We start from the raw sequence: 23,234 nt of genomic DNA on the forward strand, positions 1-23,234 counted from the left end.
TCATCAGTAATTTTATAGTTTTCTCTGCAAAATTGTAAGCAGATTAAACAGTTAATAAGTTAAGTTCACAAAAATGGGTTCAACTTTTGTAGACGTAGGTAATTTGATATAAAAATAAATTAACCAAATTTAAAGTTATGATTTTACAATGTTGTTGAAAATCTCATGTCTTTCGCTTCTTTGGGCTGCCACAATTCGAAGGTCTCTCCTCATCTTCACTACTAGTTAACTCATCTTCAATATTATAGTCTTCTGCAAATAAGGTACCCAGATTAACACACCATTATGTAACAAACACCAATCCATACTGGGCCAGTGTGGTAGACTACGGCCTACACTCCTTCACATTGTGGGAGGAGACCCTTATCCTGTAGTGGGCCGGTAATGGGCTGATACGATGATAAGAAAAAAATATCACAGACAATCAATCATGGGTCTTTCATTTTGGTCTACAAAATTTACTTTTGGACTTAATGCATATGAAAGTTTATTACCTAGAACAAAATATATTATGATGGCTACTCTTCCAATACAATTCTAAATGAAGAAAGAACACAGTTGGTTTTACTATAAAAGTATTTTTTATATAATTTCAAATGTTCATATAATTTCAAATGTTGATATAAAAATTACTAGACTGCAATTCAGTTGACGATTTGAACAACAGGCTTGTAGAAACTCTCCATGTGGTTGGGTCAAAGTTTTTAAAGAACCACTGTAAAAATAGAATAAAAAGTTCTCAGCCCATGCAGGCTCATGAAGAAAAGAGAAGAAATGAGTCTAGGCTTCCACATATATATGTCTGACTATCGTCAACATAGAATAAACATATCTCAGAGTAACAGACGTATGACTTGCAAAACACTTTAACTTGGGAAACATACTTCAACTGATTAAGTGGAGATATAGAGAAGAAATAACTCTCACGATTAGTACAATAGTTGAGGCAATTATAGGTGATAAAAGAACTTAAGCATTTTAAGTATAAGTATAAATTGTAGAAATAGTACAGGTTTAATATAAAGAAAGCAGTAAAAGCCTAAGGGCTTCAATAAAGTTCTTCTTAATTTAAGCAATTCAAATATCACTTGCTTTGACAATGAAAGAAAATATTGTGAGGGACCTGCATGCCTACGGGTTCTCCATAACATACCCAAAGGTGTGTGAAGCCTACTGAGTTCTTTTTCTTGTAGTATTCTATGACAGACCAGATCATAAGTGAGACACCATCGCCCATACACAGAGCAACAATTCATAGGGCCATAGTGCGGCCTGTTCCATCAACCAAAGGTGCCTGAAATTACACTGACAAGAACACAGCATAGCAACAATGCTGCTTGGTGGCAGAGATAAGCATGGTGGTAGTACTTCCTCGGAAGGATTCTAGTGTTATTACATTGTGAAATAACAAGTTTGTTTTGAGAGAATCTATTTCCATTTCTCAGGTAACTGCACCTTGCCATCTGCAGGGTAAGATGCATAAACTTCGGCACTCAGCCCTCAAACATCTTGTGGAAAGGCATATATTATTAACATGGATCTAGTTCTAGTTTAAGGTTCTACTTCAATACTCTTAACTTTAGTTGTAGTTGTAGTGAAATAATTATATGGCCACCACTCTTTTTTTTTTTTAATCAAGCAGGGTTCAGGAAATAAGTAATGTAAATAATTGCTGTTCTATAACTTTGTTTACTAACCGATATTTCCATCGTCATCAATTTTCTGCGTAAGTTTATCATTAACTAATTGGCGAAAAGCTTCCAAAGACTTAACAAGATGTTCTGGATCTGTATTAGTCATATTTTCTACTTTATCAATAGTTTTATTATTCTCCATTATGTCCAATTTCAATTTTTTAAGCATATTATGTACTTCAAAAATTTATGTTGTTCAGTTTCAAAATTCAACATCAATTTCGTACTTTTCGACCGAAGATTATAATCAATTTTAGTGATATATGACAAATCGATTAATTGATTCATTCAATAAGCGGCCACTGTAAATACATACAAAGTTAAAAAAATCGATTATAAAAATAATCATCAAAAATAAACTTTGTAAGCGTAATTATTAATTTTTCATTAATAAATACAGTATAAAGTCTAAATTATACAAAATTAAACTTATCAAAACAATATAAAATAGTAAGCGACTATTTAAAATATTGATAACACGGTAAAAAATATTTTTCCAAATAGGTACCTATTTCAAAATAATGGAATATTTTCACACCTTGATCCAGAGACATTTAACGTCAACAGCACAGCATCAAATATCAATTCATCAGCAGCTACTAATGCTAGCACTTCACGCCGTTACCTGTTCGGTTTCGAGATAAGATTATAGTGGTCAGCGGCCTGTCATGTCCTTTTTGGAGTGTTACTATAGTGACCCAAATATTTGGAACCCGAATCATTTTAACGACGCATGACGCTGAAAAATGTATATGCACTCTCTAAACTTTAAAAAAAAGGATACACTGATGAGCTACATCTCGCTTCGGCGTTATTCGCAAAGTGATGCGCCCGAGCGCTTCATCTGAGCGTGAAGTGCTAGCATAAAACCCGTGGGTTTATCAACTGACATCTATCATCTACGCCTATATCTGTCTTTATCGACTTTATCTTCTTCTTCTTTTTGGTTTAATTCAATTCTCGTTTATGGCTCTGCGCGCTGAGCGATTGGACCATTTCCAAGTGATCAGTCTTCTTCTTTCTTCAATCATAATTGTCAAATGTCAACATCAACATGAATCAGTAATCAGTAATCACTAATCACTAATCACCATTCACCGTAGACAGAGAAGTAAATAGACGAATGGTTGGCGTGCCGCTTGTGAGACAGAGCATATTTGAGAAGTGTTGCCATACATTTTTTTTTACCCCGATTCTAATGTCCCAGATTTCAGGTCTTCTACCACACTTATAGTTTGTTGGTTCCGATTAACTTAATTGTAAAAAGGGAACATGTATGGAATAACATTAGTACGTTGGTCTGTGAAGCAATTTTGCAGTTTTTTTTGAGAAAGGCTTCTGGCTCGTGATTAGTTGGAAGATGAAAGCGGAGCGGCTAGCTTCCAGGCAACTTTGTCATTAACATTATAAATCTATATATATATACAAACTAAAGATGATTTTATAGTAGGCTAATAAACAAAAAGTGTCATAATTATATCATCCAGCATATCTCCATACAATGAAAACTCAAAAGCTAAATTATTCACTGACCAGTGTTGGAACAGCGTTAGGATACAGAACCGTTAGCTTGTTCTTTTTAATGACCATATTATTATGAAAGTGTTTGCTGCAAATATTTGAACTCTTTTTGGGTGACCAATTAGTGCGACCTGTGGATTCAACCCATAGCAACAATAAATTATGGACCGTGGGAAAACTGGAACAAAATATTTTAAACATAATTTTTAATAATAGTTGGGAGATTCGTTTCTCCGCATAGTATAGTTTTAAGTTTACTTTTCTGTACATGAAAATGGTCAAAGACTATCTTCGATCGATTCCGAAATATTTCGGAGTATAAAAAAAAATTAGCTTTAGACTTTACAACGTAGTGCTTGCATATTTGTTGGAGTTAACAAGTTTTTTTTCTTACAGTTCCTCCAAATACATTTTTTCTCTAATACATCAACATCGTATCATACATCCATGGAATTCAATTTATGATTGTTGACACATAAAACTTGAAATTCTATAATTTTAATAAATTAAACTGCGCAGTTTGGGCAGTTTTCATGTTGAATGTAGGCAACACTGCACTCTATTATACTTTAGGTTATGTATGATTAAAATTAGCATAAAACCTTATAAACGATCTTATTCTATTGCAAATTGTGTTGTATATTATAGAAATATAATAAACGATAATTATTTATACTTTTAGCAAATCAAAAGTATTGTACTTACGAGTGGAACGACAAATCCGTAAATTTACGTTCACTATCACTTTTACATCCTAAAACACTGCACCGAACCATGTTTTCGCAGAAATTCTTCACGGAAGCTTGTTATTAACAATGTCAAATTAGTTAGGTCTGTATTTTTGTGCTCACAATCCGTTTATCTTGAATTTCTTACTAATAAAACGATGGCTAACTGTCAAACTAGTTTCGCAAAGTGCTTTGCTAAACCATGAAAAAACCGGCACGCGGTATGAGACAAAAGACCCTATCGCTTTATCTCGTTTGTTTACAAGACGTATACATAAGTTGTTCTCTTACTTGTGTGAATGCGACGGATGCTATCCATTTGTCTATTTACTTCTCTGTCTACGCCATTCACCCATTATTCTGTGATCACTCAGACACAGAATACAGATCTGGTTACAGGAATAATCACTAATCAGGACAAAAATGATAAAATGAGGTTATAGAAGACTGAATTCTCAATAAAATTTAAAATGGAAATTAAATACATCGATATGTATAATCCAACGATGTAATATGCGTGAATTTGGGAAATTTGGCCCTATAATTGGTGCCATTGACGAGGGTACATCTAATGTAAAATTTTTGGTATGGATTTTCATTTATATTATTAATAGTATTTTATTTAAAATTTTAAACCCTCGCCCTTACTGAAACTACAAATTACACAAGTCAGAACTTAAAATGTAATCTGAAGAACTAGTGTCTGTGCGTGTTGTAATTTTTAAGCCAAAGGCCATCTTCAAGAAAAAACAAAATGATGTTGGTTTTCCTATAGATTTGTGTCTTAAAAATAAGTTTTCGTAAAAAAATCTTCTAGGAGCTTGAACTTAAAAAGTACCTAGTAAAAGTCATATTAAAGATGCTTGTATCTTATTTTCATAATATCATGGCTTGTTGGTTAGGTTTTTGCTGCAAATACATCGGAAGTGCTGACTTATCACCAAGTAGCATTGAAACGATTTAGTCCACAAGAAGGATGGGTGGAACAAGATGCATTAGAAATTTTGAGTGCTGTTTTGGAATGTATCGAAGTAAGTATCTTTCATTGTTGACTATTTTGTAATACTTTAAGAGTAAATCTAGTATGCCTATAGGATCATAGTTTTAACTCTAGGCTTACTACTAGGCATAAGTCACCTCTTCTGTAGAGTGAGGTTCTCCACCACAATGGCCAAGTGTGTATTGGTAAACCTTATACACCTTTTAAACATTACACAATGTTTGAACCATTAAAGTATGTGATACTTAATTGCTTAGAGGTTCAATATTTCATATAAAATTTCTTCTGGAGCTAAGCATAGACTCAATGAAACCATTCCGGTTGTCGGAAGATAATTGGAGTGCTGGATGCCCCTAACTATGTAAAGCATCATCCTTTGAAAAGTGGTAATGCTGGATCTATCAAATGCCTCTTATTTTAAATTTTAGAAACATGAATTAATTACCCTGCATATTCTCTATGATTTAGTATGTGAAATATATACTTTTTGCTTACCAATGCATAAATTAAATCAATTTGATAAAACACACACACAAGTTCAGGTTTCTATACAGTTAATGAATTTCAACAGTTTCTTGGAAGCAATGATATTTGCTTCTATATACACAGACAATTAATAATAAACTATTGGTATGACTTGATTGATGGTTGTTGATATTGAGAAAGTGTGACTGCTGTTTTATGTCACCTTCTATTCAGACAAAGCATTCAAATTTTTACCTACTGGCTGATGCCCACGTTTTTTTTACAATTCCAGTGGGAACTGTTTATTTACTGGGATAAAATGTAACTCCATCTTTTCAACTAACCCTGTACCAAAATTAATGCTGATTGGTTGTTTAGTTAAGGTGTAAATGAAGACAAACAAAAAAAAAAATGAAAAACACTAGCATTTATAATATTTTATTATATTGTGCAAATATAATTTTTATGTTATTCTTATCAAACAAACTTACCTTTATGTTTCCATACAGGTTACAGTAGACAATTTGAAAAAACTTGATATTAATCCTGAAGATGTTGTGGGTATTGGAATCACTAACCAAAGAGAAACTACTATAGTATGGAACTCATCTAATGGAGAACCTCTTTACAGTGCCATTGGTAAGTGCAATTTCTAATGAATCAGAATTTAACAAGGTATACAAATCTTTTAACTATATTTAATTGACATACAGGTAGCCCTACAAATAATGGATCATGCTTAAGTAGAAGACACATCACCCAATTATCTACAATTTTATTAGTTTTATCAAAACCTGTATTGTGGCCAAGTTATTCCTTTTTTTTAGTTTGTATATTTTTTGATCCCTAAATATGTTTTTATAATGCTGTAGATATTTGTGTATTTATAGAATTTGTACTATTCTCCAACATTTTGAAACTACTACATAAATTAATCATCATCATCATCATATCAACCGATAGACGTCCACTGCTGGACATAGGTCTTTTGTAGGGAGTTCCAAATTCCACGGTTCCTGCCGCTTGGATCCAGCAGCTACCTGTGATGCGCTTAATGTCATCTGTCCACCTTGTTGGTGGTCTACCTAAACACCAAGTACACATCACTATTCTGAATTAATCATAATTAATTTAGAATAGTGATGATAATGGTAGTAACTTAGCACAAAACATAATTTGAGAAACCAATCCTGTTGTATTGTGCCGATGCTTTAAATGGTAATAAGCTTATTATTGTTTTTAGTGTGGTTAGACGTAAGAACGTCGAGTATTGTTGATGATCTTCTTAAAACCAAAGGAGCACAGTGTATCAATGCTGTCACCCAGACAAGTGGGCTTCCATTATCTACATATTTCTCATCCGTAAAGCTAAAATGGCTACTACAGAATGTTTCAGCTATTAAAGATGCAGTTACTAATGGGGTGTGCATGGCAGGGACTGTGGATGCCTGGTTAATTTGGGTAAGTTTCATTTCCTCTGGCAAAATAAGAAAAAAATATTTATTTGCATAATGGAATTGCGGTGATAGCCTAGTGGTTAGAACTTCTCATTCTGGAAATAGGGAAGTAGGCCCATGCACTCTAGGCACCTGATGTGTTGATATAAAAACTAATATAGCCGCCTATAAACAAAAAACGAAAACTGTCTTTAGGTAATATTTTTATTAATTATTCAGATCATTAAAGTTTTTATGAAAACTGTCTTAATTTTTACATTTCCTTTTTTTTTTTATAAAACGTAGGGGAACGTTAGTTAAGCATTAGTTTCCCTGGAAAATTCTTCCATATCTCTGGGGTGGATACAACTTACAAGTAATCTCATCTGGATGTTCCAGTACTTTGAAACATAATTCGAAGAATTTCTATTTTTTTTTAATCTTACGCGACGGCTGCCCAGATTTATTACAGCATAAAAGATATCCAAGATGCCTAGCTTGATGAAAAAAAATATATCGCAAATATCATCAAGATTGGTGCAGTTGTTAAGCACACAAAATAGACACATTTATAAGAAATAAATCTGTCAACGGGAAGAAGGGGGGCACCCGTTGGTGTCGTACGAGGCGACTTAGGGAATATAACCGAGAATGGGCAGCGGCGTCCTCTGTGCTACTACTATGTCTATTGCGACCACCAACCCTGTACATAGCGTGGTGATTACGGGCAAACCTCCCCGTTGAGAGAGGCCTTTACTACAGCAGTAGACTGTTATGATTATAGATTGCACATTTAAATGTACAATGCACATGTTTTAGAATCTTACTGGTGGGAGCAGAGGGGGAGTGCATGCAACAGATGTCACAAATGCGTCTCGGACACAACTTATGTCATTAAAAAGCTTACAATGGGACAAAGGACTTTTACGTTTCTTTGACATTCCCATACAAATATTGCCAAAGATAAAAAGCTGTGCTGAAATTTATGGATATATTGCAACTGGTTCTCTACTTGGCACTCCAATTGCAGGGGTAAGTAAATTATAATAGAACCTTGGTAACTATATTCCGATATAAATTATAGATATAGAAAGACTTTTTTTTCTAGTGCTTAGGGGATCAGCAAGCAGCATTGGTTGGTCAAAATTGCATGAATTTTGGCCAGGTGAAATGCACTTATGGGACAGGTTGCTTTTTACTTTACAACACAGGTAAATTTTTCAGTTTATTTTAGAGTAAGTACTAAGAATGTGAATAAATTTATCTGTGAATAAACATCTTAGAATAATGATAATTAATTATAATTTTTTTTTGTTCTTAGGTGAATCAATAGTTCACTCTCAAAATGGTCTACTTACAACAGTAGCTTATAAACTTGGGCCAAATTCTCCCGCGATCTACGCATTAGAGGGTTCAGTAGCGATAGCAGGTATCGTTTGAATTTATTTATTAATAGGCTGGCAATCCCAATAACGAATAATTCAATTATTTACTTTAAAAGTTTCCATCTTAAATTCTTAAATCTTAAATAATCGACCTTTTGCTCAGTCACAAATGAGCTCAAGGTAAGTTTAGACTACGTCACTTTACACGATATACTCAGTGTACGCCACGGCCAAAGTCTCTCACCAGATCAGACAGATAAAATTCAGAAGTTATAAATTTCCAAATTGCTCCTGGCGGGGATAGACCTTGAATCTCCCACTTAAAACTACAGCACTCACTGCGCCAAGAAGGTCGTCAACATTTTTTGAGAAGCTTGATGAACTGGCTTTTTCGTCTAGCACGCATCTTTGCCACTTTCTAAGATCGCAGTTAAGAACAAACTTCATACTAAACTTTAAATTAAAACGTATGTTTCAAGAAATATAATGTAACACATTGCATCAACTATGTCATACATTTTTAATAACTGTTAAATATCTGTATCTAGGCGACACGCTACAGTGGCTGCAAGATAGCTTGGGTATTATAAATGATGTCTCGGAAACTGAGTCGCAAGCATCACAAGTGACTGATGATGATGAAGGAAGCATTTGTTTTGTGCCAGCATTTAATGGTTTATATTCACCTCATTGGAGAAAAGATGCGAGAGGGTAAGGTTTGTAAATTAATTTCTTCGATTAGTATTACTGCACTAGATGTGGGGTCCCGTACAAAATCTAAGAGATTAAGTGTCCGACTTTTCTTTTATACTCTCCTTTTTGTTATGTGTGTTGAAATGTTCAATACACTTAACTTGCATATAATATAAGTTGTTACGAGAATAATTAACGAAGATTATTGATTAATAATTTTCCCAAGGTCATTCCAACTACATCGTCACTCCAACCGTTGTCGAAGCCGGCCCAATTCCAAGGCATCGCATAAAGCGCCATTTGTCCTATAGTCTCTAACTACTTCGGCTTTAGCACCTTATTCGATTATGCTGTCTAAAAAAAAAAAGAAGCAATAAGTGGTTAGGTGAGGAGGAGGCTTGCACAATAAGTGCAAGAAACCCACAAGGTCAACGGACTGTTTCAGACGAACCAAGTGCGGAAACGGCCCAGGAAAAGAAGAAGTCATCATTATCATCATCAACAGCGTATTACAGTCCACTGCTGGACTAAAGGACTCTCCTAACGGGAGGATTTGCTTATAATCACCATGCTGGGCAGGCGGATTGGTGATCGCAGTAGATGGTAGTAGTAGCACAGAGGACGCTGCTGCCCGCTCTCCGTTATATTCCCTTAGTCGCCTCGTACGACAACCGCGGGAAGAAGAGGGGTGGTGATAACTGTATTCTGATCTGCCGTCACCACACGGCAAGAAGAAGTGCAAGAAACCTAAATCTAAACCTGAATGGTCATATGGGTTGTTGCAGCGTGATGTGTGGACTGAGCAGCAAGACTCAGCGGCAGCACGTGGTGCGCGCGGCGCTGGAGGCAGTGTGCCAACAGACACGCGCCGTGGCCGATGCCATGGCCGCCGACTGCGCGCCGTTGCGCCGCCTGCTTGCCGATGGTGGTATGGCGCAAAATTCCGCGCTCATGCAGCTGCAGGCAGATCTACTCGCTATACCTGTTGTAAGCCTCATTTCCTCTGAAGTAGTAGTATTTATTTATTTTATTGAAGCGAAACTTCTTTAGAATCGATGCGATTCCAAACCGGATGCAACGGAAAAAGGGACAGGTAAGAGACGCAAATACAAAAATGTGTAGGATGAAGCCGGCAAAGAATGAGACAGAATTAAACATACTATTTATCTGTTTTTTCCTATTTAAGTTACCAAGAGTGACAGAGTGAGATAGAAAACATTATACATTTTTTTACCCATTCTAGTTATCATGGAAACTAAATAATAAACCTTACATTTATCCTAATAGTTCTGATACTCTTCATCCACCTCAATCTCTCGTAGGCTACTTTTCATATATTTTTTTATTGAATAAATTGCACAGGATTTTTTTTTAAATTTACGTATACTCTTTATTTGCACACAAAAAATAATCACTTATTTCTTAAATATATCAAGTGATTTATTACTTCCAAAGACCCTAAAAATATTGTCTCAGCATTTCTTCGTCTACTGCTTTTTTCTTTTAGTTGCTAATGCAGGGATTGAATTCAGAATGTTACCGCGGTCGTTATCAATCTATTCCGTTCTATCTATAGTAACTCAACCAATGCCCACAAAAAGAATCCTCTAAATTACTCCAAGACAATAATAATTTTAAGCATAAATTGACTCTACTGAATAGGTTTGACCTAAAACGCAAATTTCTATGAAATAGATTTAATTTATTATGTCCTACAAACGGCACTCTCTGGCCCATCCCATGCCCATTATGGCGTTCTATACGTACCTATGCAAATATCTATTATAGGAGGATAGAAAGTATCGATTGCTTCTATTTGGTACCAGAGGTCAAAAGCCTGATACCTGTCGAAGAAACGTGTTAAAAAAATACTTAACTAAAGAATACGTGTGTCTTGTCGTAGTATATTTATTTATTTATTCATTTAATTTTAGATCCGCCCGTTAATGATGGAAAGTACGGCTCTTGGAGCAGCAATAGTGGCAGGTCGTGCTCTCCGAGTATGGCCAGCTAGTACACCCAGTCCACCTGCAGACACATTTATGCCAGGAATTTCAAATGAAGGTAAACTATTTAATCATGAAAGCGTTTTCAATTATTTACAAATCTACACTGTATTTACAGTCGAAACTATACTCCTGCCATTTTTAACAAAACCATATTTGCAGATCGAGAAATACGCAAAGTTCGCTGGGAAGCAGCTTTGGACAAATGTTTGGGTTGGGTATCAGAAGAAAATGAGGGAAAACAATACAAACTTGGTAAAATGTGTTTTTTTTTACACTAAATAACTTTTCACTTTTGACCCATTAAAACAACCACATGTTATAATTATATTTTTTTATCTTTGTTACAGATGAGGTCGATTACACTACGTCAGTGTTACCATCAGGGCTATTTTTCCTCGGTACTGCACTGCTTGTTATTTTAGCAGATAAATTGAAAATTACGTAGAGTTAAAAAATGTTCCTCAAATTAGTCATTAGATTATACCGGCAGTGATAGTCAGCCATAACATATGCAGTATTATTATTATTGTGTTAGTGAAATGGTACCAAAATAAAAAAAATGTTTTTTGCACTGATGTTTATAATTTCATAGTAAAACCAATCGTACAGTATAAAAACTCATGTATTTATATTGTTAAATAGGTGTTGATACAGGACAAAATTATTCAGCCTTTGATTACAGCAATTGGTCGTAATTTAACAGTTTTTTTACTTATTCCAGCAGCATGACAAGTATTAACAACATCAGTCACATTTTTATACGACTCAGGAGCTTCTTCCATAACCAACTTAGGCGAAGCAACCCTGATAGAAATACCCATTTCCTCTAGTTTTACCAAAACTTCCTTGTAGTCAATGTTACGCCTCGACTTAGCACGAGAGAGAGCGCGACCCTGTAAACAAAATAAAATTTAATATTTGTTATTAAATTTTAGTATAATATTTAATATTTATGAAACAGGCATAATAATAATATATATATATGTATATGAAGACTTCTAGGTGGACTAATATTAATTTTTTGTTTTTACGGGTACATATTACAAACTAATACTATAATAATACTGCAAACATTAAAAGATAAATTAAATCAATACTTCCGTACTAATATAAATGTGAAAGAAATTCTGTTTGTTTTTTATCATGTTGTTGCACTGCACCTATCAAGAAATTTGGCCCAAAATTACACTCAAGATGTAGGAAGCAGAGCCAGAGCCATAAACGGGTAGCACGAATATATCTTTGCTCTGATGATCTTGATTATATTATTAATTAATAGCATCACGCAATATGTGGCATATAATTGATTTCGTAATTCAGTGTTTTTAATACTGTCAGTTGAAGTGAGAATGAACACTGCATGGTACCTATTCAAACGCTATACCACATTTATTAATAAGTCCCACAAAGTGAAAATTGAAACTGACTGCAAACAATTATGTATAACTAACCCGCGTAAAACGTCCGCGTTTAATACTGTTTTTTACAAATCCCGTGGGAACCGTTTGTTTTCCTGGGATAAAAAATTACTTATGTTATTCTCAGTCATTTCAACTAACTCTGCCAAAAATTTATCTAATAAGAAGTGTGCTGTGACAATGACGCTAGGTGTCACGCGTAATTTATTTATTTATTTGGTATCTGACCCATCACTACGCACTACACTATAACATAAATAGAATAATTAAAAACTAAACTAAAATATCTGCAATATAAAAAAAAAGTTACAAATTAAAATTTCTGCATCCAGGCAGCCCTATGTGGAGTTTAATATACAACTTGTAAATTGGAGAGTCGTATCGATTTATTAGTGCTTTCAGAATGCCGTTACTATTTACCCACGTTCTTTTCATCAAGGATGCTATTCGATTTCTTCTGATGGCAAAAAAGTCATCAGTATGAGCCATCGCGAACATTTCTGATGCACTACAATAATGGGGTAAGCCCAACAGCATTCTGAAACCATCATTATACTGAACTCCCAGGGCGTTTAGCGATGCCTGTGTATAATTGGTCCACAGGGATCCTGTGTAAAAAGGTTAGACAAAAGGCTTTGAACAAACTAACTTTTGCTTCATGGCTACAACAGGCAAACCTGCGGAACAACATATTACAGCGCACCGCCAAAGCCCTACACTCTCGTTCTATGTCTGCATCATCCTTAAGGTCATCATTAACAACATGTCCTAGATATTTAAAATGCTTATCATATTTAAGCGGGCGACCATTCAGTATGATACAGTTCACTTCACACTCTTTCGTTGGTATACCTTTTGCCCTAAAGATCATGTATTCACTCTTTTTCTCGTTATATATGAGCCCATGACTGCATACACCTCACAAATTTTTAACAACTGTTTTATTGTAATGTTAGTAATGTTCACCCAAAAACTACACATATATATTTACAGCTCATGGAAAGCGTTTTGTGACAAAGAAGCGAGTCCTATGATTTTTGTTCACGCAAAAAGCGCTCAATGAAGTTTTCACTTCAATAAATTGGAACTAGTACAGATATATAACTTACAGCTCCATGACAAGTAGATCCAAATGTTTCTGTCATACCCTGGTGAGTACCCGTAAGCACATAACTGCATGTTCCCATAGATCCTCCAATTAAAACAGGCTGTCCAGTCAGCTGGTAGTCAACTGGTATTAATGGATGGTGTGGAGGGAATGCCCTTGTAGAACCCTGTTAGCAAAGAAATAGTAATAAAAGATGAATTTAAATGCCAATTGTAATACTTAACCACAATAATGTAATTTGATACCTTTCTATGGACTAGTAAGGTCTTCGCTTTTCCATCTATAACATGTTCTTCGGTTTTAGCAATATTGTGTGATACATCATAAATTACATGCATATCTAAATCATCAGGGGCCATTTTGAATTGCTTTGCAAAAGCCTGGCGAGTCAAGAATGTCATGGAACTCCGATTGACCCATGCAAAGTTTGCTGCAGCTGCCATGGATTTTAAATAGTCTTGACCTTCAACCGAATTTATCCTTGCACATGCAAGTTGTCTGTCATTCACATTAATTTGATCCCTTTTCATGGCTTTTTCCATTTGAACTAAAGCATCCGTGGCAACTTGATGTCCAAAACCTCTACTTCCAGAGTGGATCATAACAACAACTTGACCCATTCTTTCAAGACCCATTTTACCAGCAGCAAATTTGTCATAAATTTCATCAACCACTTGTATTTCAGCATAATGATTCCCAGCACCTAGAGTACCCAGTTGTGGCAAACCTCTTTTTTTTGCCCTCAGGCTGACTTTAGATGGATCAGCATTTAACATACGTCCATATTCTTCACAATGTTCCTTGTCTTCAGCCCACACATACCCTTCTCTCAGCGACCAATCCATGCCCATTTCCAACGCCTCTTCTAAATCTCTTGCATTCATAGGAATAATTCCTTTAGAACCCACACCAACAGGTATATGATCAAAAAGACTCTGAGCTAATTGTTCCTACAATAAATAATACAAAATTAAATACAAAAAAAATATTATAAAAACTATTGTTGTCAAAAATATTGTAAAAAATTAACCTTTACTGGCAGCACATCTTTTTCATGCAAGTTAGTCCTAAGAAGTCTGACACCACAGTTGATATCAAAACCCACTCCTCCAGGAGACACAATTGAAGTTGGATCAGATACATCAAATGCTGCCATGTTGCCTTGAAAATAATAATTTAATTAAAATGGTCTTAATATTGAAAAATCAAGAATGTATAACCATTTTCAAGAGTTAAGAAGATTATTAGAATAAAGTAATAGTAAATGTGCCATATGGTGGTGGAGAGTAAAATAAAAGTATTATTTCATAAGTGGAATAAAAAAACCTTAGTGTTAGGAACCTACTCCATTCTTGGGCACTATAGCCTAATGCCTCAATAAACATAAGACAATTCAAATTATTCTATTCCACTTATTTTTCAGTTTTTAATAGTAGTAAGCTTTTTATGGTTAAGTACTTCCACCATGCTTATATCTGCTACCAAGCAGCATGGCTGAGTTCCAGTCTAAAGGGGTTTTTTGCCAGTGTAATTACAAGCTGACACGTTTTAATGTTTAAAACATGTCAGCTTGTTGGGCAAAGGGTGGCTTGCAAGTTTTGTTGTTTCTAGGCGATGGCTTTTCACCTACCATCAAGTGGCCCAGCTGCTTTATGATCACTAACAATATTTATGTTTTAAAAAACCCTGTCATCCACTGCACACATTGTGTTACTTGCAGGATTGGTTTTTAGTAGCACCTGCTCCGCCGTACCTCCTCGTTTTGAAATCCATAAATGGATTTCTGGATTTATCGATTTAAAACCAAACCAAAGGTTCTGCAATTGCAATTTGATTTGTGAATTAGTCTTATAATCATTTAGTTAACTTTTAAACCAACCTATTGCAAAACCATATCCTGAGTGTATATCCGGCAAGCCAACAGACTTGCCCACGATACCTGGTAAAGCTGCAACATTTGCTATTTGCTTGACGCCAGGTAGAAATCCCCCCGTCATACCGGGCCGGCATGAATTTCTTAATTCATCCAACATTAGTTTTTCCAGTGTGCTATTTACATAAAATACACCTTCTACGTTCATGTTCGGTTGGAATCCTTTTTTAATTTTCCAGCAATGGGGATTTATCTTCTCCAAGTACTTCAATTCCTCATTATACTGACGGACGACCATTTTCAGTACTTTATGTTTCTTCTTGTTTCCGTAATAATTTAAGTAGATACCAAAGCTCAATAATAATCACAAACGCAAATTAATGTATTAAACTAAATTTGTTGGAATAATGTAGAATATTGAGGGAACTATTTCCAGTTTCACCAAGCCGTAGGAAAACACAGACTCACAGAGTATTATTTGTATGGATAAGAGAGGTACCGGCTACCACAGACCTTTAACCCTACGCGCCATTATACCTTACCAAAGAGAATATACCTCTAGTATTAGCGTATTATCTTGAATAGGATCTAGATTCCGAAATGCAAATTACACGTCTTGAATCGATAATATTTTCATTGCAGGATCGATTCTTTCGTTCTTCGCGGGTTTAGACTAAACGTCGATTGTATATAATATTCTTAGAATATTATATACAATCTTGCGAACGCAGACAGGACAGTGACAGAATGCTCTACATCTATTAACAATAAAATAATTCAATAGAGTAGAGATAGAACGAGCATTTGCTTGTTTGATGTAAATCGGCCTAGACAATCTATGCTAAGCACCAGTGATGCTACAGCCTGATAGCAACCAAATATTGTTTAATAATTTGTTTTATATTTTTTACGGATTGCCTATATCTACGACATATATATATTTTAAACCAATTTAAAATGCCGTGCGGTGAGGAATTAATCTGTACTGTATTTTTTTTCATTTTCATGTTCAGTCTGTCTCAATATTCACGGCGCGCCAAAACTACTGAATGAATTCGAATTAAACTTGCCATGATTTGAATTCATACCACTAGGATACTGCTTATTTATTACTGTTCTATTATTTTTTAATTTCACAAGTTAGCCCTTGACCGCAATGTCACCTGATGGTAAATGATGATGCACACTATAATATAAGATGGTAGCGAGCAAACCTGTTTGAGGTATTTATTATCGGTTATCGGTTTCTACGCTTCCTCGTACGGGAGCGTTAAATCGCTTGTCGGCATGCATTCGTAGGGTGGTCACTAGCCACGGCCAGACCTCCCAAGAAAGACAAAAAAAAACAATAAAAATTATAAATTCACAAATTATCCCTGCTGGTAATTGAACCCGGGAGCTCCAACCGACCACAGCGCTGACGTTTCTGATAATTTTACACCATTAACTCCGTAATTTTCCTCCACGACCGATTTTACCGATTTTAAGAATTATTTTTGATCGCGAAAATTTCTTATAACAACAGTTTAGACCCAGCGACCGAAGTGACTTAATAACTATTTTTGAACTGGAAGGGTTCGTTGGAGCGGACAATTGTGTTATAAATTAAATAAGATTTAAAAATGCTATAAACAAATGTTGTTTAATATGTTAAATCTTATTTTATTCAACAATGTTTAAGGGTAGGAAGTTTTCATGTTTCCTTAAGAGTTACACCACACCATTATAAAATAAATTAATTTATTTAGAAAATTAAAATAATCTCTTCTGAACGATGTATAAGCAAACAGCTAAGAAGAACAGAAATGCAAAAAACATTATCACTTTATCTGTAAACTCTCGTCGCCCATATTTCTTTAGTAATTTGCTCGATTGGGTAATAGTGCTCCCTGTATTCTGAAGTTCTGCTTGTGTACCCTGTAAAATAAATAGTTAATAAAACTCAATTTGTTTGTGAATTACAGAAAAGCACGATTAAAAATATTCATTGAAAAAAGGCCTGTCTTCTGGTATTGGTATTGAGGTCTGCTATTGGCTCTTAGGATGCCTATCTATTATATATAAAGGAGAAACCCACTGACTCACTGACTAATCACGAAATCTCAGGTACTATAAAGCCTACAAACTTGAAATTTTAAAGGTAGATTATTCCTACGATGCAGGGGTTGAAAGTTTGTACGAAAGTCCTATGTTTTTGAAGTCAGTTACGTGAAAATTGATATTTATATATTACAAAAAAAATGTGAAAATATAAATTATATAAAAATGTGTAAATTATTTAGAAAATCCCCCGTTAAGCGTGGTAAAATAGGAGATTACCTTTTTTCATAATTAAGTCTACTAACTTGAAATTTAGAAAATACGTTACTTTTAAAGCATAGACATCAAGTTCAGAAAATATTTTATCCAATAAAGCGGTAAAACAGGGATTAGAATATTGTATGAAAATCTTATGTTTTCGAGGTTAGAGACACCGAAATTCGCATTTAGGTTAGGTTCCAGGTAGCAGGTAGGTTACTATAAATAAAATATAGATATTATTTGTTGTTTTGGAAATCACCGGTTGTAAAATAGGGGAAGAAAGTTTCTCGTAATTTTTTTTTATTACTAAGGCGGAAACCTGAAATTTAAGAAGAGGAAGGGTAACCATCCCAGTAGAAGGAGGAAAAGAGAGGGATGAAATAATGTGGTCAAGGGCTAAGACTGCAGCATACGGGATGAACGGATGCCTTGAAAATTCAGTTATAGTAATAATAATAATCCTATAAAGTATATATTAAAGTAACTATAAACGCCTGTTGTCTGTTTGTAGCCATCTACCGTACAAACTTTTGAACTGATCTTAAGGATATTTGAAATTTGCCGGTAGCTTTCTTTCCGGAGAAGGGCATTTGCACCTCAGGGAATCTTCTCAAGCCCACGCGAAAAGAACTCCACGCTGACAAGTCACAGGCATCCGCTTAAATCACATTGAGGTGCACATTCGATGTAATATTATAACTTTCAAGTTTATTCCTGTATGACCGAGTTTGAGGTACTTGCTGGAGATAAAAGATCCCAGGGTTTCTTCTTATTTCGCGGACGAAGTCGCAGGCAACAGCTAGTAAGACATGTTTTTGAAAAAAGAACGAAGAGAATAGTGGACTAGTAGGTAGGTAAAAAAACTATTCAATTGACGCATTTATAACCGCTCTTGCTGTACCAGGTAAAACCTGGGCTTCGGCTGGGAAAGTCCGGCTACCAAGCGTGATAAACGACATACTTAATCGGTAGTGAGTCATCGCTCTGAAGGAGATTGCTGAGTGGAAATAAAAATACTCAATGTACAGAGAACCGAGAGCATAATATATCGCAAATGTAGTTAAAAGGGGTTTGAGACAACTTTATTCTTACGCATTAAGCACTAGAATTTGAAACATCCTTCCGATGACTCTTATTTTCTGATTCTTACAACCTCGTTTAAAACAAGAATGAATAGGCATCTTATAGGCAAGTGCAAATTATCGAAGGCCATATCTACATTTCACATCAGCTGAGACTGACCTGATGGAAAGCACAAGATATTGAACACAAAAAAGTATGATTTTGTAAGGGGAGGATTAGTAAGGGTTCCTCAGTAAATGGGTTGCAAATAGGCAAAGTTCATCGTCGGCACAGTTGTTCTTATGACATAGACGGTTTTATTGGGTTTTAGTGGGTATTCTGACTTCTTGTACACATAAGATTATTATGAAAAATTAAGTTTAATTCGTTATACATCGCAAAAAGCAGGAGAATCTGTATGTCGTAACGTAATTGTTATGGGAATTATTAATTGTAAAGTCAACATCTTCTGAGCATGCTCCGGTATCGGACCGACGCGTGCGTAGAGAGTACATTGCCGAAGACCTGTTTGGTGTGGAGTATACTCTACATAGATTGTATGAATATGAGATTGAACTTCGACAGCCGATTGGCGCAGTGTGCAGCGACCCTGCTTTCTGAGTCCAAGGCCGTGGGTTCGATTCCCACAACTGGAAAATGTTTGTGTGAAGAACATGAATGTTTTTCAGTGTCTGGGTGTTTATATGTATATTATAAGTATTTATGTATATTATTCATAAAAATATTCATCAGTTATCTTAGTACCCATAACACAAGCTACGCTTACTTTGGGACTAGGTGGTGGTGTGTGTATTGTCGTAGTATATTTATTTATTTATAACTAATTATAAATTACACCATACAGATTCCCCCAGCTTTTGCGGAGTATAGCAAATTAAGCTGAATTTTCATAATTTATCATGGAATTCCGCCAAGTAACGCCTGCCTCTATCCAACACTGAGAGCTTTGGCTGGAATAGGGTTAATTTTCGACAAACTCATTTACTATGCAACAAAATTACAATGGATACAGTATAAATAACTCATATAGTATAAGTAAAGCACTTACATGAACTGTAGAACTCGATGAAACTAAACTGTCCAAAGTGTCCTGACTCCTCTGTGTTGTTGCTGCCAGTTGTCGACTAATAGAAAGCAGTTGGTCTGTTACACCTAAAATCATTTTTCTTCATTGAAAAGAAGGAGGGGGAGGAGGGGGAGAGGTTAATAGTCATTTTTCGCCTGGCAAAAAAGGGATTAATCGTCACAAAAAAAAGTCACAGATTGCAGACTATTTTAAAACACATTTGTATAGTTTATAGTTAAAGATATATATTTTTTTCTACAAAAAAATTTACGTGATCAATATTAGAGTAAGTCAAAGCAATTATTCTACTGTTAGGAATCCAGAAACTTGATTAGTTTAAATTTTGGTTTACTGCACATGTCTACCTTATGCGGAAAAAAAAATATTTTTGCAGTATCTATCAAAAAATGAGTGTGTGAGCATGAATATATTTTAGATGTGTTTATAATAATTATTTTGCTGTGCTCAAAGAGTAGTCGCGTATTATGTTTTTTATTTATATTTGTTATGATGTAAACTATTAAATAAGTAAATATCACATTAAGTAGCCAAAAAATACCCTGTTAAACCTCCTTTTAACGTATAATGATACCAGCACTAGAATTTCCAGTAAAGGTTGGGACCAAGTAGTAAACTAGGAAAATTATAGAAATATAGGTACATATTTTATCTCTCATCACAATACTTATGTTTATTTTGTTGTCATGAAATTAACAGTATTATATTACTGCAGTGCATTACCCCATATTCAAAAGGAAGGTAAGCTTCATAAATATTTTTTTAGGTAGGTAAACATCAATTGTAAATATATGCACCACAGATATTACCTGCAATATTAAATAAACTAACCTGTGGACATGTTCAAAAGGCCATCACTATCAACTTTTTTCTTTCTATGCTTAACTACACTCTCTTCACCAATTCCAGCCTGAAGCAGGTCTTCTCTCTGAGCTTTCTCAATAGCAAACATGCTGCTGATATTGGCTTCCTTAAATTCCTTTAATAACCTAAAAGTTGGTTGTTAACAAGTAATATTACAAATATAAAAAACTATATAAGTGTTTTAATCAGGGACTTTTCATCTAATCAGAAGTTTCACTTCTACTGTGTGTGACTTACACACACACACACACACTTATTTTTTTTGTCATTAAACTTTTTATAGGTTTTTAGTGGTTCATCTAACAAATCATTGGTTTGAACAAAGGTCAATGAGACAAGATAAATGTACACATACTTTGTTGTTACAAGACCTCTATGTTATTCCATATCAATCTTAAAAGAACAACTTAGCTTTTTAAAGATTTGACTGATAGACGTAATGTACTAAAAATAAAACTCAAAATATTACTCATGTAATTCTTAAAATTTTTAAACAGAACTTTCTGAGACATTTTTCACATGCAAGAAAAAAGGACACAAATACACACTGAACTTTTCTCCCTCGTTCAAATAAATTACTCACTCAGCCAAATGATGTCGTTTAGAAGATAATTCATCAATATATTTTTCATCTCCTGAATTATTCACATATGCATGCAAATTTTCTATTTCTTCCCTCAATAATTTTATCATTGATCTGCCTTTTTCATTCAACTCATTTAATGACTCCATTGAATCTCTGCATTCTAATATATCCTATTTTAAAAATAAAAAAATTACAATTTTATTTATCGATAAACATATAAAGATTTAAATAAGGCGAAATTTCGAGCTTTGAATTGATTAAAGCATGATATATGGTATACTATAGTCAATTAAATTAGTTTTGGTTAAAAGTAATAACAGAGTTACGTTTTAGATCTATCGCATCCGTGCATTTTGGTGAGATAAAAAGAACCTCTATATGTAATGTGTCTCCTCTCAATAACTCAAAATTATGTAACTTTTTGGCCCTCAAATGATATCAATAAGGTTTTCAAATCAAACAATAAAGGCGAAAAAAAGGAAAAGTATATGCGCTTAGATTGGAATTACCTGGATTATAGCTTTCACTTCACACTCCTGTTTGGAAACATTCTTTACGAAATTTTGGTACGTTATGTCTGGATTATCTAATTTTTGTTTGAGAAAGTCCCGATTGCCTATTTTTAAATTCATTTTATGATATTTTTAAAATTCAAATATTCGGTACTGTGTAAAACCATGAAAATTTTCATTTCCTCCACGTTCACAGATAATTAATTCATTTTCTCAATAATTTTCTGTCTGACACAAGCACAGATTAGATTTAAACAAAGCGGATAGACACATGAAGGTGGAGGAAGAATATTGACGGGCAGCCAAAGTAAACTGTAAAGGGCAGTAAATATTATTGACACTAAAAATAATGTCAATATTATTACCAATACTTTAATACTTTAATAATAGGTAACCAGGCACTAATTTCAAAAAATCCACCAACCTCATCCTTATTTCCCGACCTTCAAAATCATTTTTAAAGGCTTTTTTGGTGCTAGATAATTTTTATAGCTACTGGTTTTCCAAGTATTAGTATGTATAGCGATATTCGGTTGTATGCAGCAACCAAAAAATTTTTTTGGTGGTATAAATTAAGAATTTTTTTTGCATGCAAAATATTTGGGCTTGCCAATAAAATATCATTACTACAAGATTGATGAATTCCCTAATGAAAATGTACTTGAAAGCAGGCCACTTTGTTCTTCTCTCTCACAAGATAGACAAATTCGAAAGCGCAGTCTGCTGAGTTTCTTGCTGGCTCTTCTCAGTAGAATCAGTGGTAATCACTACAAATAGACTGACTTGACTTTTCAAAAGTCTTTACAAACTAAACAGGAATGAACTTTGAATTTTTGAGATGTTTTTACTACCAGTCCAACGTATAATATCTTATTTAAAAAAAAAATCCTGTGCAATTTATTTACACACGGCAGAAGTGTAACTTCTGAAAAGTAGCTTACGAGATATTTAGGTTGATTTAGAGTATCAGAACTATTAGGATAAATGTAAGTTTTATTATTTCGTTTCCATGGTACCTAGAATAGTAAAAAAAATATATAATGTTTTCTATCTCACTCTGTCCTATACATATATGTGTTTGTTTCTTTATCTACATATTATTCGGTTTCCTTGGTAACTTAAATACGAAACAAAATGTGTAATGTATTCTATCTCATTCCCTCCCACACATGTGTCGTCTATAAATCTGTCTCTTTCTTGAACGTGAAGCATTGCGTTACATCGAGTTTAAAATCACAACGGTTCTAATTTCCATTCAATTAATATTATAACACAAAGCAATACAATATAACTCCGTAGTGCAGTGCGTGTGCGGTTTTTTTTTAGCTTTAGTTTTTGGCATAATTTTTAAATTAATTTATCAACGAGATCAAAATCAACAATCATCAACAATCAACACACTTATACTAAAACTTTCTAATACGCAGGCGCATTAAACACATGTGTTCTATCTTATTCTCTCGCCGGCTGAATC

General features: G+C 34.4%; 3 protein-coding genes across 3 annotated transcripts; 1 reads left to right on the plus strand and 2 right to left on the minus strand.

Moving 5' to 3' along the window:
• The first annotated feature begins 4,318 nt into the window (after positions 1-4,318).
• Positions 4,319-11,499, plus strand: LOC120624416 (glycerol kinase-like). Its single transcript, XM_039890945.1, has 12 exons — positions 4,319-4,528; positions 4,846-4,974; positions 5,918-6,047; positions 6,652-6,869; positions 7,664-7,876; positions 7,953-8,055; positions 8,166-8,273; positions 8,778-8,940; positions 9,708-9,909; positions 10,857-10,986; positions 11,091-11,183; positions 11,279-11,499. The coding sequence occupies exons 1-12, from the start codon at positions 4,457-4,459 to the stop codon at positions 11,374-11,376; spliced, it is 1,659 nt and encodes a 552-aa protein (XP_039746879.1). The 5' UTR covers positions 4,319-4,456; the 3' UTR covers positions 11,377-11,499.
• Positions 11,500-11,535: 36 nt separating this feature from the next.
• Positions 11,536-15,829, minus strand: LOC120624417 (RNA-splicing ligase RtcB homolog). Its single transcript, XM_039890946.1, has 5 exons — positions 15,337-15,829; positions 14,488-14,618; positions 13,703-14,407; positions 13,459-13,623; positions 11,536-11,824 (listed from the first exon to the last, which is right to left on the minus strand). The coding sequence occupies exons 1-5, from the start codon at positions 15,626-15,628 to the stop codon at positions 11,597-11,599; spliced, it is 1,521 nt and encodes a 506-aa protein (XP_039746880.1). The 5' UTR covers positions 15,629-15,829; the 3' UTR covers positions 11,536-11,596.
• Positions 15,830-17,053: 1,224 nt separating this feature from the next.
• On the minus strand, positions 17,054-21,951 carry LOC120624800 (vesicle transport protein SEC20). The gene is made up of 5 exons (XM_039891546.1): positions 21,758-21,951; positions 21,246-21,418; positions 20,630-20,787; positions 19,763-19,866; positions 17,054-17,247 (listed from the first exon to the last, which is right to left on the minus strand). The coding sequence occupies exons 1-5, from the start codon at positions 21,878-21,880 to the stop codon at positions 17,083-17,085; spliced, it is 723 nt and encodes a 240-aa protein (XP_039747480.1). The 5' UTR covers positions 21,881-21,951; the 3' UTR covers positions 17,054-17,082.
• Between the last annotated feature and the right edge of the window lie 1,283 nt (positions 21,952-23,234).

Source organism: Pararge aegeria, chromosome 6 (genome assembly GCF_905163445.1).
Source record: "Pararge aegeria chromosome 6, ilParAegt1.1, whole genome shotgun sequence".
In the NCBI taxonomy this organism is placed as follows: Eukaryota; Metazoa; Arthropoda; class Insecta; order Lepidoptera; family Nymphalidae; genus Pararge; species Pararge aegeria.

What these genes read in the sequence shown, in the direction of transcription:
- LOC120624416 (XM_039890945.1), top strand. Translation starts at nt 4,457, where the DNA reads ATGCGTGAATTTGGGAAATTTGGCCCTATAATTGGTGCCATTGACGAG. An exon ending in CATCTAATGTAAAATTTTTG is followed by an intron (nt 4,529 to 4,845) that starts GTATGGATTTTC and finishes CTTGTTGGTTAG; the next exon opens with GTTTTTGCTGCAAATACATC. An exon ending in TGGAGAAAAGATGCGAGAGG is followed by an intron (nt 8,941 to 9,707) that starts GTAAGGTTTGTA and finishes GGGTTGTTGCAG; the next exon opens with CGTGATGTGTGGACTGAGCA.
- LOC120624417 (XM_039890946.1), bottom strand. Translation starts at nt 15,628, where the DNA reads ATGGTCGTCCGTCAGTATAATGAGGAATTGAAGTACTTGGAGAAGATA. An exon ending in AAGATGTGCTGCCAGTAAAG is followed by an intron (nt 14,408 to 14,487) that starts GTTAATTTTTTA and finishes TATTTATTGTAG; the next exon opens with GAACAATTAGCTCAGAGTCT. An exon ending in GATCTACTTGTCATGGAGCT is followed by an intron (nt 11,825 to 13,458) that starts GTAAGTTATATA and finishes TTTTGTTTACAG; the next exon opens with GGTCGCGCTCTCTCTCGTGC.
- LOC120624800 (XM_039891546.1), bottom strand. Translation starts at nt 21,880, where the DNA reads ATGAATTTAAAAATAGGCAATCGGGACTTTCTCAAACAAAAATTAGAT. An exon ending in AAACGACATCATTTGGCTGA is followed by an intron (nt 20,788 to 21,245) that starts GTGAGTAATTTA and finishes ACCAACTTTTAG; the next exon opens with GTTATTAAAGGAATTTAAGG. An exon ending in CATCGAGTTCTACAGTTCAT is followed by an intron (nt 17,248 to 19,762) that starts GTAAGTGCTTTA and finishes TTTATTTTACAG; the next exon opens with GGTACACAAGCAGAACTTCA.